We start from the raw sequence: 14359 nt of genomic DNA on the forward strand, positions 1-14359 counted from the left end.
AGCTTAAGAAGCCGTGTGTCAGACTGGAGAAGAAAAGCGGGGCTTTAGGAGGGATGTCTTCACGAAGTAAATGGAGCTGCGAGATAACTGGATGTATTGGAAAATGCTGAGAAGAGATGGCACATCTGATAAAGAGTTGGGGGGTGTATTAGCAGTGGATATAAAACGAAGCTAAAATTATTTGCAGGGAAAATAAAAAGATGTTCAAGAATAAAAATGTAACTGTAGTTTGCCGCATGGCTTAATAGAATAATATCCTATCATCAGTGCTGATTATTGGTCTGAACAAAAGTTTGTAATATAAATATACAGAGAGGATAGAGGGAGAGGAGGTATATGTATGTGTCTGCATCAGAGTTAAATCTTCATTTTCTTCTTCTTTTCCTTTCTTGGCTACACCCATGCCATATGCAAGTTCCTGGGCCAGAGGTGCCAGATCCTTAACCTGCTGTGCTGGGATTGAACTGGCAATGCCAGATCATTAACCCACTGTGCCATAGCAGGAACTCCAGTTTTCATTTTCTAAAGAACTAAGTCGGGGATATTATATGAAACTAAGAACTAGGCATGTCATTTATAATAAGGAGGTAAATACAAAAACAAACTCTTTCTAGGTTTTTACTTAGAATTAAAAGTACTTACCTAGGTGGTTCTGGAATAGGCCTTGGGAGACAGGGAACAGGAGCCTTTTTGTGATGAGCCTTGTTGGATTGTTTGACTTTGAAACTTTGCACGTATATATATTTAGTTAAAAACAAGTAAAATATAAACAAACCACAGATGTACAGAGATCAATTGAGATACAAATTAGTGGGACAAGGATAAATGTTCCAAAATGGTTCTGGGCAATTGGTATATGGGAATGTGCTGAGATATATCTGGGAAATTGGTATGTGGGAAAAATTAAGTGAGATCCATGCAACGTATGCAAAAATAAGTTCCAAATGGATGGAAGATCAAAATGTAAAAACCAAACTGTACCTCCTTGGAAGAAAATTAGAGACTATCTTTAAAATCTTGAGTTAAAAATAAAAAGTGCAAATCATAAGGAAAACAATGTTTGACCTAGTTAATGTTCAGACTTTCTGTTTAATAGAGATTTCTTCAAAGAAGATATGCAAATAGCCAATAGGGACATTAAATGATGCCCAGCATCACTAATCATTAGGGAAATGCAATTCAGAACCACAGTAAAAGCACATCACACACAGTAAGATGCGCATTATCAAGAAATAGAAAATGATAGCTGTTGGCAAAGACTTGGAGAAACTGGAACCCATGCGTACAGCTGGTGGAAGTGTAAGATGGCGTGGCCACCACAGGAAAGAGAGTAGAGCTTCCTCAAAAAGGAAAACACAATTACCGTATGATCCAGCAATTCCACGTCTGGGGATACATACAAAAGAATTGAAAGCAAGGGCAGAAACAGATACTTGTACAACCAAGTTCCTAGCAGCATCATTCACAATAGCCAAAATATGGATAAATGGATAAAGAAAATGTGATCTTATTTAGGGTTCAAAAGGAAGGAAGTTCTGACACATACTACAGAATGAGTGAACTTTGAATACAAGCTAAGGGAAATAAGCCAGTCGCAAAAGGACAAATACTGTATGATTCCATTCATTTGAGGTGGTTAGAGTCAGGTGTACAGAAAAGCAGTGTAGTACTTAGCCAGGGGATAGGGTGAGAGGGGATGTGTAGTTACTGTTTAATGGATACAGAGTTTCAGTTTTGCAAGATGACGAAAGTTCTGAAGATGGATGATGGTGATGGTTGCCCAACAATGTGAATGTACTTATTGTCACTCAGTTGTTCACTTAAAAAAGGTAAAAATGGCAAAAAAATCCACCAAACCCGAAAAACAACTCAATAGGTTGAACAAAACAAGCAAGGTGAGAAGAATCTACATAGTGTGATGCCATTTATATTACCATAAACTTTTAAAACCTGCAAAAATACTCTCTATTTATCATGACTATGGAAATGATAAGCAAATACAGGATAGTGGTTGTGTCCCAAGACAGAAGATATGAACCATCTTGAATTTGAGCAGGAGTGTACAGGGAGCCTCAGTCATATCTGCCACATTTGTTTCTTTAAAAATCTACAGTAAACGTGGTAAGATACTGGGTTTGACAAATCTGGGCAGTGGTACATAGGTGTTTATAATACTATTCTTTAGACTGTTCTGCATGCTGAAAAGAATTTTCTTTTTCCCTGAAGAGAGTGGCTTGTAGAAATAGAAGAAATGTTCAAAAGACCGAATTTTTAGCTAATTCTGGCCTTTATTTCTCAGCTCTTTTTCCTGACTTGCTTCTTGGATGGTTTCCCCTCAGCATTTTTCCTGATTCTCATCTTTAAAATCTGCTTTTCCTCCCTCCTGCCTGATTTGTTTTGGACGCTGGGCCAAATTACTTATTCTTCAGTTTTGGATAGGCTCAGAACATTGAGTCACTTTCTCTTCTGGACCGCAGATGTTCCAAAATGACCTTGAAGATGATTCTTTGGAGATTTTTGTAATAAACTGGTTTCTGGAAGTCCTACTTTTTGGAAGTACTATCCTTTCATCTGACTTTTTAATACCTCATTTCCTTGAGGCATAATTAGGTCTCTAATTCTGCTGTTGGAATACTGTATTCAGCACCCCATTTATGAATCAGAATCGTTGGGTCTGTGTGTTTGTGTGTGTGTGTGTGTTGGGTTTTGTTTGAATGATTAAAATCTATCTGCCCTAACTCATTGGCTGTCTTTAACGTTTTCATCTCTTTCTTTTTCAGTCTGTGCCCTTTATAGGTTATCCCCTCTCTCCAAATGGGAATAATCTTTCAGAATCCCATCATTATACTTTTATAATATCAAGCATTCATAAACATAATTTATAGAAAAACAAAGATAATCTAATGGCCTTAAGGACATTGCTTAACTTCTCCTTGGCCTCATTCTTCATATAGTAATACCTGCTCAGTCAACCTCACTGGAGTCTTATAAAGACTGTTTTAAGTTATACAGATGAAAGCACTTTGGAAGTTTTGTAGTACCGAATGCATATTAATGCACATTTCTCAAGTGAACTCCAACATATAAAATTGGTAGACTGTGAATGTTAGGTGTAGGTCTCCATAATAGCAGTTTTCAAAATGTGATCTTCAGAGCATTGGTTCCCAGGAATGCTAATTGGTGTTATGTGGAAAGTGCTTTTATGAAAAAAACATTGGGAAAACACTGGGTTAAGTAAAGTTAGGTTTCTATGCATTTGTACCCTCTCTTGTTAGAGTATTTAATAGGCAAATGTACTTTAGGTTAATTAAATCTAACTTTTCTATTGTGTCATTTAGGATCTCTGTTGCCTTACTCATGTTCTGTGTAGAGGATCTGTTCATTGATGCGAATGGGGTGTTAAAGTCTCCTACAATTACTGTATTCCCATCAATTTCTCCTTGTATGTCTGTTAGTATTTGTTGTATGTATTTGGGTGCTCCTATATTAGGGGCACATGCTTGCTGACTGTGGTATTCTCTTCTTCAATCGATCCTTTTATCATTAAATAGTGTCCTTCTTTGTCTTTCTTTTAAAGTCTATTTTGTCTGACATGAGTATTGCAGCTCCTCCTTTCCTGTCTTTTCCATTCGTATGAAATATCTTTTTCTGTCCCCTCACTTTCAATTCATATGTGTCCTTTGCTCTAAGGTGAGTCTCTTGTAGGCAACGTATTGTAGGCTCTTTTTTTTTAATCCAATCTGCCACTCTGTGTCTTTTGATTGGAGCATTCAGTCCATTGACATTTAAGGTAATTACTGATAAAAATGTATTTATTGCCATTTTAAACCTTGTTTTCCGGTTGATTCTCTGTTTCTCCTTTGTTTCTTTTTTTGGTTGGATGATTTCCTTTTATTTTATTCTTGTGGTCTCTTTTTAGTTTTTGTGAATGTATTGTTCGGTTTTGATTTGCGTTGCCCTGTTTTTCAAGTATGTTAACCCCTTGTTATATCTGCTTGCTTTAGCCTGATAGTCATATAGGCTCAAACACATTCTAGAAAAAAAGTCCAGATTTTCTTGCTTTCCTTCCCCACATTTTATCATTTTGGTGTCCTTTTTTAAACATCTTCATGTTTATCCTTTTGCTGTTCCTTGTGTTCATTGTTGCCTCTACAATAGATTTTTTTTTTCCTTTTAGTTCTGTATACTGGCTTATTTGATTGCTTTCTAATAGCGATTTCTTCCATCCTATTTCTTCTTAATTCTTTTTTATTTAGAGGAGCCCTTTCAGTATTTCTTTTAGAATGGGTTTAGTATTGCTGAACTCTTTTAGCTTTTGTTTGTTAGAGAAATTCTTTATTTCTCCTTCTATTTTAAATGATTTACTTGCTGGGCAGAGTATTCTAGGATGCAAATTTTTCCCGTTTAGAACTTTGAATATATCTTGTCACTCTTTTCTGGTCGGTCGTGCTTCTGTAGAGACATCAGCTGGTAGCCTTATGGGGGTTCCTTTATAATTAAGTCTTTGTTTTTCTTTTGCTGCCTTTAGAATCCTCTCTTTAACTTTTGCCATTTTTATTATAATATGTCTTGATGTGGGCCTTTTTGGGTTCAACTTGATTGGGACCCTCTGTGCTTCCTATATCTTGATATCTTTGGAAAGTTTTCAGCCATAATTTCTTCAAATATATTTTCTATCCCCCTTTTTTTTCTTCCAGAATCCCTATTATGCATGTATTGACCCACTTTATATTATCCCATAGATCTCTTATATTGCTTTCATGTTTTTTTCATTTGGTTTTCTGTCCTTGAGAAAGGAACTAGAAATTATAAGGAGGAGCCAAGAAAAATTAGAAAATTCATTTGCAGAGATGCAAACTGAGTTAAAGGCACTGAAGAACAGAATGAATAATTCAGAGGAGCAAATGTACTTTATGAACTGAAGAGTGAGATTATATCAATGAAGGGATATGCTTTTTTAGGGAAATTTGTGTACCTTGGAATAAATGTGGGAGATGCAACTCAAGATGTATTTTATTGCTCTCAGTTTAATTTTCTAAACTATGATTTTGATTTTTGTAATCCTTTAATCTCTACTACTAGTAATATTGAATTAAACCAAATTTATTATTTTATTTCTAGTGTAGCAGGCATGATTAGTTAAATAGGAAAACAATTCATTACAACTTTAACTTTTACAACTATTTTTAGATTTTTTGTTCCAAAAAGGCTTCTTTTTGTAAATTACCAAAAAGAAAAATAATTTTGTTTTTAAAGCTTGCAATATGCCATGTCTAAGAGGATAAAATCTAAAACATTTTCCTGAGAATGTCTAGTCACTGAATACTGAGTTATCTCAAAATCTCTATTAGTGTACATATTAATTCTTGGGTTACATTGAAATGATAAACAGTCTAATCATTTTTCTTTCCATAGTCTTTATGTAGGTCATGAATTATTTAGGTTTTTAATTTTTTTCTAATTTTTTGCACCTAAGTCTATGCTTCTTCTCATAAAATGACAACTATTCCTTTGAAATATCATGTTGTTAAAATGATTTAAATATTTTATTTTGATGATTCTATTTTTAGGCATTATTTCACTGAGTATTGTATATTCCATTTAATTTTGCATGCATACATATAAAATTAGATTTAGTGATTTAACATTCTGATAGATTTGCCCAATATTCACATTCATGATTTTACTATATGAACCTTGGTTTATTTAATAAAAGGTGTCATTGAGATTATCTAATGTAAAGTACACCTAATTTCTCTTATGCATGTAAAATTATATGTGAAAATTTTAGGGAGCAGTTATTTTTATTCAAGGAATAATGCTGTTTGAGTAATGATACAAATTTGAAGTTCATGGAAAATTAATGAAAGGCTTCCTAATTTTAAGTATTGTATCTTTATTTGGCCAATGATTGTTTTATAGTATTTGTCTTGATATGTTCTTTTATTTCATTTTTTCATTTTGCTGTTTCATTTTTCTAGCTTGTGATGAATGGAAAATATTACCAAAACCAAATCTTCACAGAGACGTCAACAGATTTGGACACTCCGCAGTTGTCATTAATGGGTAAAGGAAGCACATTTATCAGTCATACTACCCACGTGTTCTATTGTTGTTTTAAAAAATTGTTATTTATACTTAATGACATTGGATTTTATGTATCTTTACCACAGAATAAGTTTTGGTTCATTAATCATATCCTTCATTTTTTTTTTTTTTTGGTTTAAATTTATTTAAAGAATAGGGAGTATCAGAAGAAAGGTGCTGAGGTAAAACTTGAAAATACTCTTAAAAAAGGCATCCTACCTTCTTTCTTCTTTCTAGGGATCAGATCATGAATGACTTCCTTAAAAAAAGATCAGACTGAAGTGATAGAAAGGCTAGCCATCTCACATATTTCTATCAAGGAGGGCAAGGAACGTGAAAAGAATTAGATTCTCATTTTAGTTCTATTGTAACGATGTGTGATTTTTGACAAATATCTTAACCTCTCTGGCCTTTAATATTTTTATATCCAGTGGGAATTTAAATTGGATGATCATTAAATTACCTTCCTCATTTAAGTTAGTATGATTTTCTATAGCAAAATATTCGTTAATATGGACTCATGACATATACAGTATGGTAGATGATTCTTTAGTTTAAAATTCATGATGACTTTTTTTAAAGTTCATTTTATTAACTGCCTTATTGTAATTACATAAGAGTTCTTAAATACAGTACAAAAAGGAGTCAAAAGGTAAGTAAAATGAAATGGTGTAACTGATATCAGTTGACTTTGAAAATTGAAATGTAAAATTCATAGTGTAAACATAAAACCTCTAGGCTTTTCTGTTGAAAATTGCATTTGGTTGATTTTTATTTTTTTTAAATTAATAAAAGGTTATTGATACATTTTCTGATCTGTTCCATTTATTATATTAATAATATTTTTAGAAATAAAAATCAGGCAGTTTTAAAGTCATGTCAGTTTCTTTGGCACTGGTATTATTATTATTTATTTATTTATTTATTTATTTTTTGTCTTTTTCTAGGGCCGCTCTCACTGCATATGGAGGTTGCCAGGCTAGGGGTCAAATCGGAGCCTAAGCTACCAGCCTTCGCCAGAGCCACAGCAATGCAGGATCCGAGCCATGTCTGCCACCACAGCTCATGGCAATGCCAGATCCTTAACCCTGTCACTGGTATTATTAATTAATTCAGTAATTATCTGGATTTTTATTTTCAAATTAAAATTTTATGTTCTCTCCTGATGCAGTAGGTTAAGGATCCAGCAGAAATTTTGAAAATCTTTTTGAGTATTTTACTCTTAGTCTTTTTATTTTGTGAGAGGATAGTAAAACACTATACAAAGAACTGTAATTTCTAAATTCGTTGTGTTTAAAAAATAAAATTGTACATAGCAATTTTTTTTTTGTCTTTTTAGAGCCACATCCCTGGCACATGGAGGTTCCCAGGCTAGGGGTTGAATCAGAGCTACAGCTGCTGGCCTCTGCCACAGCCACAGCAGCAGGGGATCCGAGCCACATCTGTGACCCACACCATAGCCCACTGCAATGCCGGATCCTTAACCCGCTGAGTAAGGCCAGGGATCGAACTTGTGTCCTCGTGGATGTTAGATTTGTTTCTGCTGAGCCACTATGGAAACTCCTAGATAGCAGTTCTAAAATATATCTTATCATGTGTAGCTACTATGTATTTCTAAAAATTGTCTCCTACCTAGATAAAATAATGTAAAATGTATATTTACATTTATCAAAAACTAACAGATTACAGAGTTCCCGCTGTGGCACGGTGAGTTAAGAATCCTCTGCCGTGGCTCAGGGTTGCTGAAGAAGTGCGGTTTAATCCCTGGCCTGGTGCAGTGGGTTAAAGGATCTGACGTGGCCCCAGCTGTGGCTTGGATTCAGTCCCTGGCCTGGGACCTTCCGTGTTAGGCAGATGCAGCCATAAAACAAAACAAAAAAAATCAAACACCCAAGTTCTTGTTGTGGCGCAATGGAAATGAATCAGACTGGGAACCGTGAGGTTGCTGGTTCGATCCCTGGCCTTGCTCAGTGTGTTAAGGATCCGGCATTGCTCTGAGCTGTGGTGTAGGTCGCAGACGCTGCTCGGATCCCACATAGCTGTGGCTGCTGCATAGGCCAGCTGCAACAGCTCCATTTAGATCCCTAGCCTGGGAACCTCCATATGCCGTGGGTTCGGCCCTAAAAGGACAAAAGACAAAACAAACAAACAAATGCTTTAATCAGATCTTTTTTCTAATATTGGTTGTTTTTTTTAAGATTCTTGTTTTGTTTTTAATAGGTCTATGTATATATTTGGAGGATTTTCTAGTGTACTCCTTAATGACATACTTGTATACAAGCCTCCAAATTGCAAGGCTTTCAGAGATGAAGAACATTGTAAAAATGCTGGTCCAGGGATAAAATGTATTTGGAACAGAAATCACTGTGAATCTTGGGAATCTGGGAATACTAATAATATTCTTAGAGCAAAGTGCCCTCTGAAAACAGGTAAAGTTTTTTTTTTCTTTCTTTTCTTTGGCACAAAGCTTCTTTACTTGGCTTGAAATGGAAGTGCATTCTGCCTAAGAATTACCTTAGTAGGTTTCAGAAAGTAAAAGCCATAATCTTCTAATTAGGAATTCTCATGTTTGAATTTAGCAGTGATTAATAATTTAATATCTTTATTAACTATTTTTAGTTTCTGTTTTTGAATTCTGTATATAGTATTAATATATCAATCTTATATGTAACATGGTCATATATATATGAATTATTTTTTATATAAGTAAAAAATGCTGTCAAATACATCCTTTCTAAGATATATATTGTGTGCTTCAAAGAAATAAATTGAAGTGATTTATTCTGCATTTAGTAATTTTTCCTTCCTGAATTATTGCTAAGCCAGATCATAAAGTTAACAGTTTTCTAGAATTGTGATGTCTTGTTCTAGTTTTATATTTCTTATAAAATATTGGATAAATAAGTCAAACTTTTGAGTCAATACTAGTAAATATTGATAAACAATGATTTGGATAAAAAGTGTTCAATTTTCTTTAAATGATTGGGGCTTTTTTACATTTTTGTTGCTACAGTTAACAAATATATAATCAAGTATTACTAATCTGTAATAAGTCAAATGGCTCTAAATATCTTTATAAAGAATGATAAAAATAATGAATATTTGTTGTATGTTTTCTTTTAGATGTATAATAATACATTTTATTTAGTAAAATTCTCTAAACCTTTTTCTCCCTTCATAATGTGTACATTTTAAGTGGCTATAGGAGCCTGCTCGATTGGATAATTAAGATGAGGGTAGGACTATCTAAATCCCTGTAAATTCAATTAAATTACAAAATTGACTTTGTACTGAAGAATTTATTTTGATATTGGTGGTTATATTTATGACTTGAAAAATGTCAGTGATTCTTAACAGGTACTAAAAATATGTGAAGAAATGTGACATTTTCTTTTTCATCCTGACGTGTTCTCTCCCATTTGTATTACATACAGCTGCTTCTGATGACAGATGTTACAGATACGCAGATTGTGCCAGCTGTACTGCCAATACAAATGGGTGCCAGTGGTGTGATGACAAGAAATGCATTTCATCAAACAGCAACTGCAGTATGGTTAGTATTTATGGGTAAATGGTGATGTAGCTAACATTGCTACTTTATAATAATTAGTTTGCCATTTAATAGCACTGTGCAAAATAGTGCTTTACACATCAAGACATTATAGAAAAGTCACGGGGGGGGGGGAAGCAGCAAAATAGGGATATCAGATTAAGAGATACGCATTATTATGTATCTGCAGCAAGGGTATATTGTATAGCACAGGGAGATACAGCCATTGTTTTCTAATAACGTTAATTGGAGTATAAGCTTTAAAAATATTGAATCACTATGTTGTACCCCTGAAACTAATATAACATTGTAAATCAGCTATACCTTAATTAAAATAAAAAAAGACTTTTAGAAAATATGTCAGGACTCACTCACTTCTTGGTGTGTTGTAAATTCAGTCTGTAGTTTGTTACTCAGATTTGTAGTCTAGATTCCATCTTGAATCCAGTAATTTTTACCTCTTTTCATGGATGAGATTTGGATAATTCTTTCAAAACTACTTTTTTTTTTTTGGTCTTTTTTGTCTTTTTTAGGGCCGCACCCACAGCACATGGAAGTTCCCAGGCTAGGGGTCTAATCGGAACTGTCGCAGGCAGCCTATGCCACAGCCACAGCAGTGCGGGATCCAAGCCACGTCTGCCGCCTACACCACAGCTCACAGCAGTGCCGGATCCTTAACCCCCTGAGCTAGGCCAGGGATCGAACCCAAAATCTCATCGTTCCTAGTCCGATTTGTTAACCAACCACTGAGGCATGATAGGAACTCCCTCAAAACTTATTTTTAATGAAAAATTGTAAACTATAAATGCTGTCTTCTGTGATGATGGAAATAGGATTATATAGGTAAGTATTGAAATCATTTCCATGAGATTCTTATCAGACTTGCATTAATAGTAGTGTGTTCTAGTGTTTTGTTTGTATACTTTGTGTGCAAGTTTAATTTGAAGTATTGACAATGGTAGGTTCCCTTTTACCTATCTTTACTTCTGTGGTTTTCAGAGGGAATTTTGTCCCCCAGAGGGACATTTGGCAATGTGTGTTTTTTGGTTGTCACAATGAGTTGCATCCACTATGGAGAAGCCAGGGATGCTGCCAAATACCCTATGATGAATGAACTGACCCCACAAAAGAAAAATTATCTGGCTCAGAACTTCAACAGATATGTGACTGAGAACCCTACTTTAGGCAGCCTATTGAAAAAAATTATAAAGTTAATATTGATAGTATATTAAAATGGATTAAGAGCAGCAAAAATTAATATTTCCAGTGGGTAGCATCAAAGTGTCCCATGTTTTTTAGATGATGTCAAGAAATTGAAGGAAAAATTTTGAAGTATTAAAAATTGTATTTAGTAGGATTCAAAGATTCTCTGATTGGGGTATAGCTTAAATTACTAAATAGTATACACACATATTTTCAACTAAATATATATTATTTTTTCTTTTCCTGACTTTTTATTAATCAGCAAAAGTATCCACTTGCTTTTCAAGATATCAGACAGAAGTAAAAAGTAAAGGAAGTTTGAATATAAAATAAAATTTGTATTATATTGTCTAAAATTTTTCTCCAGTAACAAATCATATTCAAAACACTTAGTTTTGTGATTCTATTCTTTTTTTTTTTTTTGTCTTTTGTCTTTTTGTCTTTTTGTTGTTGTTGTTGTTGCTGTTGTTGTTGTTGTTGCTATTTCTTGGGCCGCTCCCGCGGCATATGGAGGTTCCCAGGCTAGGGGTTGAATCGGAGCTGTAGCCACCGGCCTACGCCAGAGCCACAGCAACGCGGGATCCGAGCCGCGTCTGCAACCTACACCACAGCTCACGGCAATGCCGGATCGTTAACCCACTGAGCAAGGGCAGGGACCGAAGCCACAACCTCATGGTTCCTAGTCGGATTCGTTAACCACTGCGCCACAACGGGAACTCCTGTGATTCTATTCTAAATAATATTTAAAACTTAAAATGAAGGAAATTCTTAATTATTGACTCCTCAGATTGAACACTTTTGTTTTCATATGTTTTGTGTTGGCATATACTTTTCAGTGATAACAGTTGCTTTAATAACAGTGTATATTTCAGGTTTATTTGAATTTTAATGTTAATAAGACATGACTCTTTGAAAATTTGAATTATTTTTTTATATTCTGCATAATGTTCATCTAATGTACATTAGGATTAGTGTACAAATAGGAGTTAGGTAAAGTAGAACTTGGGAATAAGGGACTAAAATGGAGAATATTTTTAGAAAAAATACAAGTAGATTTTATTTAAAACTTTTGTTGGATAATCTGAGTTAATTTGTGTTTAGACATTTACACAAAGTGAAAATACACATATCTCAAAAATTGTATTATGTAAATTACTATCAAGTATGCATTTTATAAAGTGGCCTTTTGCTTTATAGCTTATTTTTGGTAATGATATGTTAACAAGAAAAGCACTGGGTGAGCTGGTATAAGTGAGCAGATGGTACTCACTTGTAGTTTAGACTTTGATGTAATGTGTCTTTTAGACAGTTTTATCAGAATGTCTGGTGATTAAGCTAAACCAAATGCTAATGGATACAGAAAGGTCTATGATATTTTACTGCAAATGATGTCCATTGATATTCTATTTCATTATTTAGTCATATTTATTGCAAGTTGTATATTTTGTGCTCTGCTAGCTCAAATAACCTGCTTGCTTCTTACAGATTTTCATTTTAAATTTCCATCTAAATATATTAAGATGAAGATCAGTAGAGTAATGGTTATCCTTCATCATCTGTTTACTAATGTGCGTCTGGTTCATTAGGCCAAAAAATGCCATCCATGTTTCAAAATAATAATCAGATTTCTTCCATCATTGATTAAATTGGCCCTGTGTGTGACTAAAATATAATTTCATCTATTGTACTGGTTCTGTGTCAATAAATGATTGTATTGTTGTTAATGAAGAGCAGAAGAGTTATTTGGATACTGCTTCTAATGTTGCCATTGTTATTCCAAAGACTGGCATTAAGCTGTAATTCTTTATCTTACTGTAACATGTTTAGTCATTCTTTTGTCTTTTTTATAGGTTATTTGATTAGACAATTCAAATAAATTTATTTGTTTTTAGTTAGCTGACAAATGTTTGAGACTTTGATAATCATATAGAATAATACTATGATTTATGTGTACTAGAGAGCAAAAACCTGTGAATCAGAAAAATCACATTAAGAATGTTTCTATGTTGCTAATGAAAATGTGATGACAGAATAAGAGTTGCAGTGTAATTTGAGATTTGAAAAAGTGTACCTTCTGTTACTGTTTTTTAGGGTTAATAAAATAAACATTAGTATCTATGCATTTTTAACCTGACCTTATAGTGTATGTAATTTACTCTAAATAAATTAGTATCTTTGAAATGGAAGTAACTGCAGTATAATTTTATGTTGAAAAGTACAGTAATTTACAAATAAATATTTGGTGACATTTTAAATTATGTATCTAATAAAAGGGAAATTGGCCCAACCATTTATGTATGTAGGATAGTTATAAGTAAATTTTAACTGTTAAAGTTTTTTGGCTGAAAAGAAATATTTATCACTTTTATATGAGAAAGCCTAAGGTAATATATATATCTTTAGAGAAAAAAAAATTGAAGTGGGGCTTGGGGTGCAGCATATGTTTTTTTTTTCTTAAAAAAGGGTCACAGGAAGAGTTGACCCCAAATCTTAGAATCTGGTTTTCCTGAGGTCGGTTTTAAAGTAGATATTGATTATAGCAAGTGATATATTTGAACTTTGATATAAAGAAGGACCAAAGTTCTTATATTAACTATTTTTCTTTTTTAACCTTTAACTTCTTAGAGATGGAATAAGTTGAAATATGATTACATTGTAGAATAGGAATGTTCAAAATGTGACTTTTGCAGATTCTTTTTAGCATCCATAAAGGAAGTGTGACACATGTATAAGAGAAACATCAATTACCTAAAACCATTGTGAGCATCTGTGGAAGTAAAATTAGTTTGAGTTGTTGAGAAAATAATTTATCTTTTTAGATTGTATTGCATTTTGATAAAACATCTTTTAATTTTTTTACTGCTTGTCATTTCTACTTCATTCTCAAGGGTTTCCATGAGGGTTTTACTATGACTAGAATTTTCCATGTAGTCATTAAGAGAAATGACTTTGTTCATTGGCTTTATTTATTGAATTGGAAGCCTGTAGAAGATTCTAGTAGAAGAGGTTTTCATTACATGTTTTCTGTTTCAAATTGTGTAATTTGCACATTTTTTCAGAGAGCACACCTTCTATTCCCAAGAAATTTGTAATGAATAAGAGAAATTATGATTCAGTAGAACTGGATTGGGGGTTAGAAATATGTAAAGTTCACCAAGTGACTTATATGTACCTGAAGTTTAAGAGTCATTTCTGTACAAAGGTGAAAAATAACATGTTTTCTCTTTTAACTTTGTAGTCTGTGAAAAACTACACCAAATGTCATGTGAGAAATGAGCAGATTTGCAACAAACTAACCAGCTGTAAAAGCTGTTCACTAAACTTGAATTGCCAGTGGGATCAGCGGCAACAAGAGTGTCAGGCTTTACCAGGTAAAAATTTCAATTTGATATGAGTTTTATAGTCTATAGATGAACAGTAAAGAAGCAAATCAAAACTACTATGAGGGACCACCATATGCCAGCCAGAATGGCCATCATCTAAAAGTCTACAAAAAATTGGGCGTGCCCATCATGGCTC

The 14359-nt window shown here is 33.7% G+C and overlaps 1 protein-coding gene across 2 annotated transcripts in view; it reads left to right on the forward strand.

Moving 5' to 3' along the window:
* Positions 1-14359, forward strand: part of ATRNL1 (attractin like 1) — a 765538-nt gene that overhangs the window by 144152 nt on the left and 607027 nt on the right. For both annotated transcript variants that reach the window (XM_047760605.1, XM_047760606.1), the window contains exons 11-14: positions 5982-6066; positions 8308-8516; positions 9522-9640; positions 14079-14211. In XM_047760605.1, coding sequence (XP_047616561.1) covers positions 5982-6066; positions 8308-8516; positions 9522-9640; positions 14079-14211 — 546 coding nt within the window. The remainder of the gene's footprint in view (positions 1-5981; positions 6067-8307; positions 8517-9521; positions 9641-14078; positions 14212-14359) is intronic.

The sequence above is a fragment of the Phacochoerus africanus genome, chromosome 15 (assembly GCF_016906955.1).
Source record: "Phacochoerus africanus isolate WHEZ1 chromosome 15, ROS_Pafr_v1, whole genome shotgun sequence".
In the NCBI taxonomy this organism is placed as follows: Eukaryota; Metazoa; Chordata; class Mammalia; order Artiodactyla; family Suidae; genus Phacochoerus; species Phacochoerus africanus.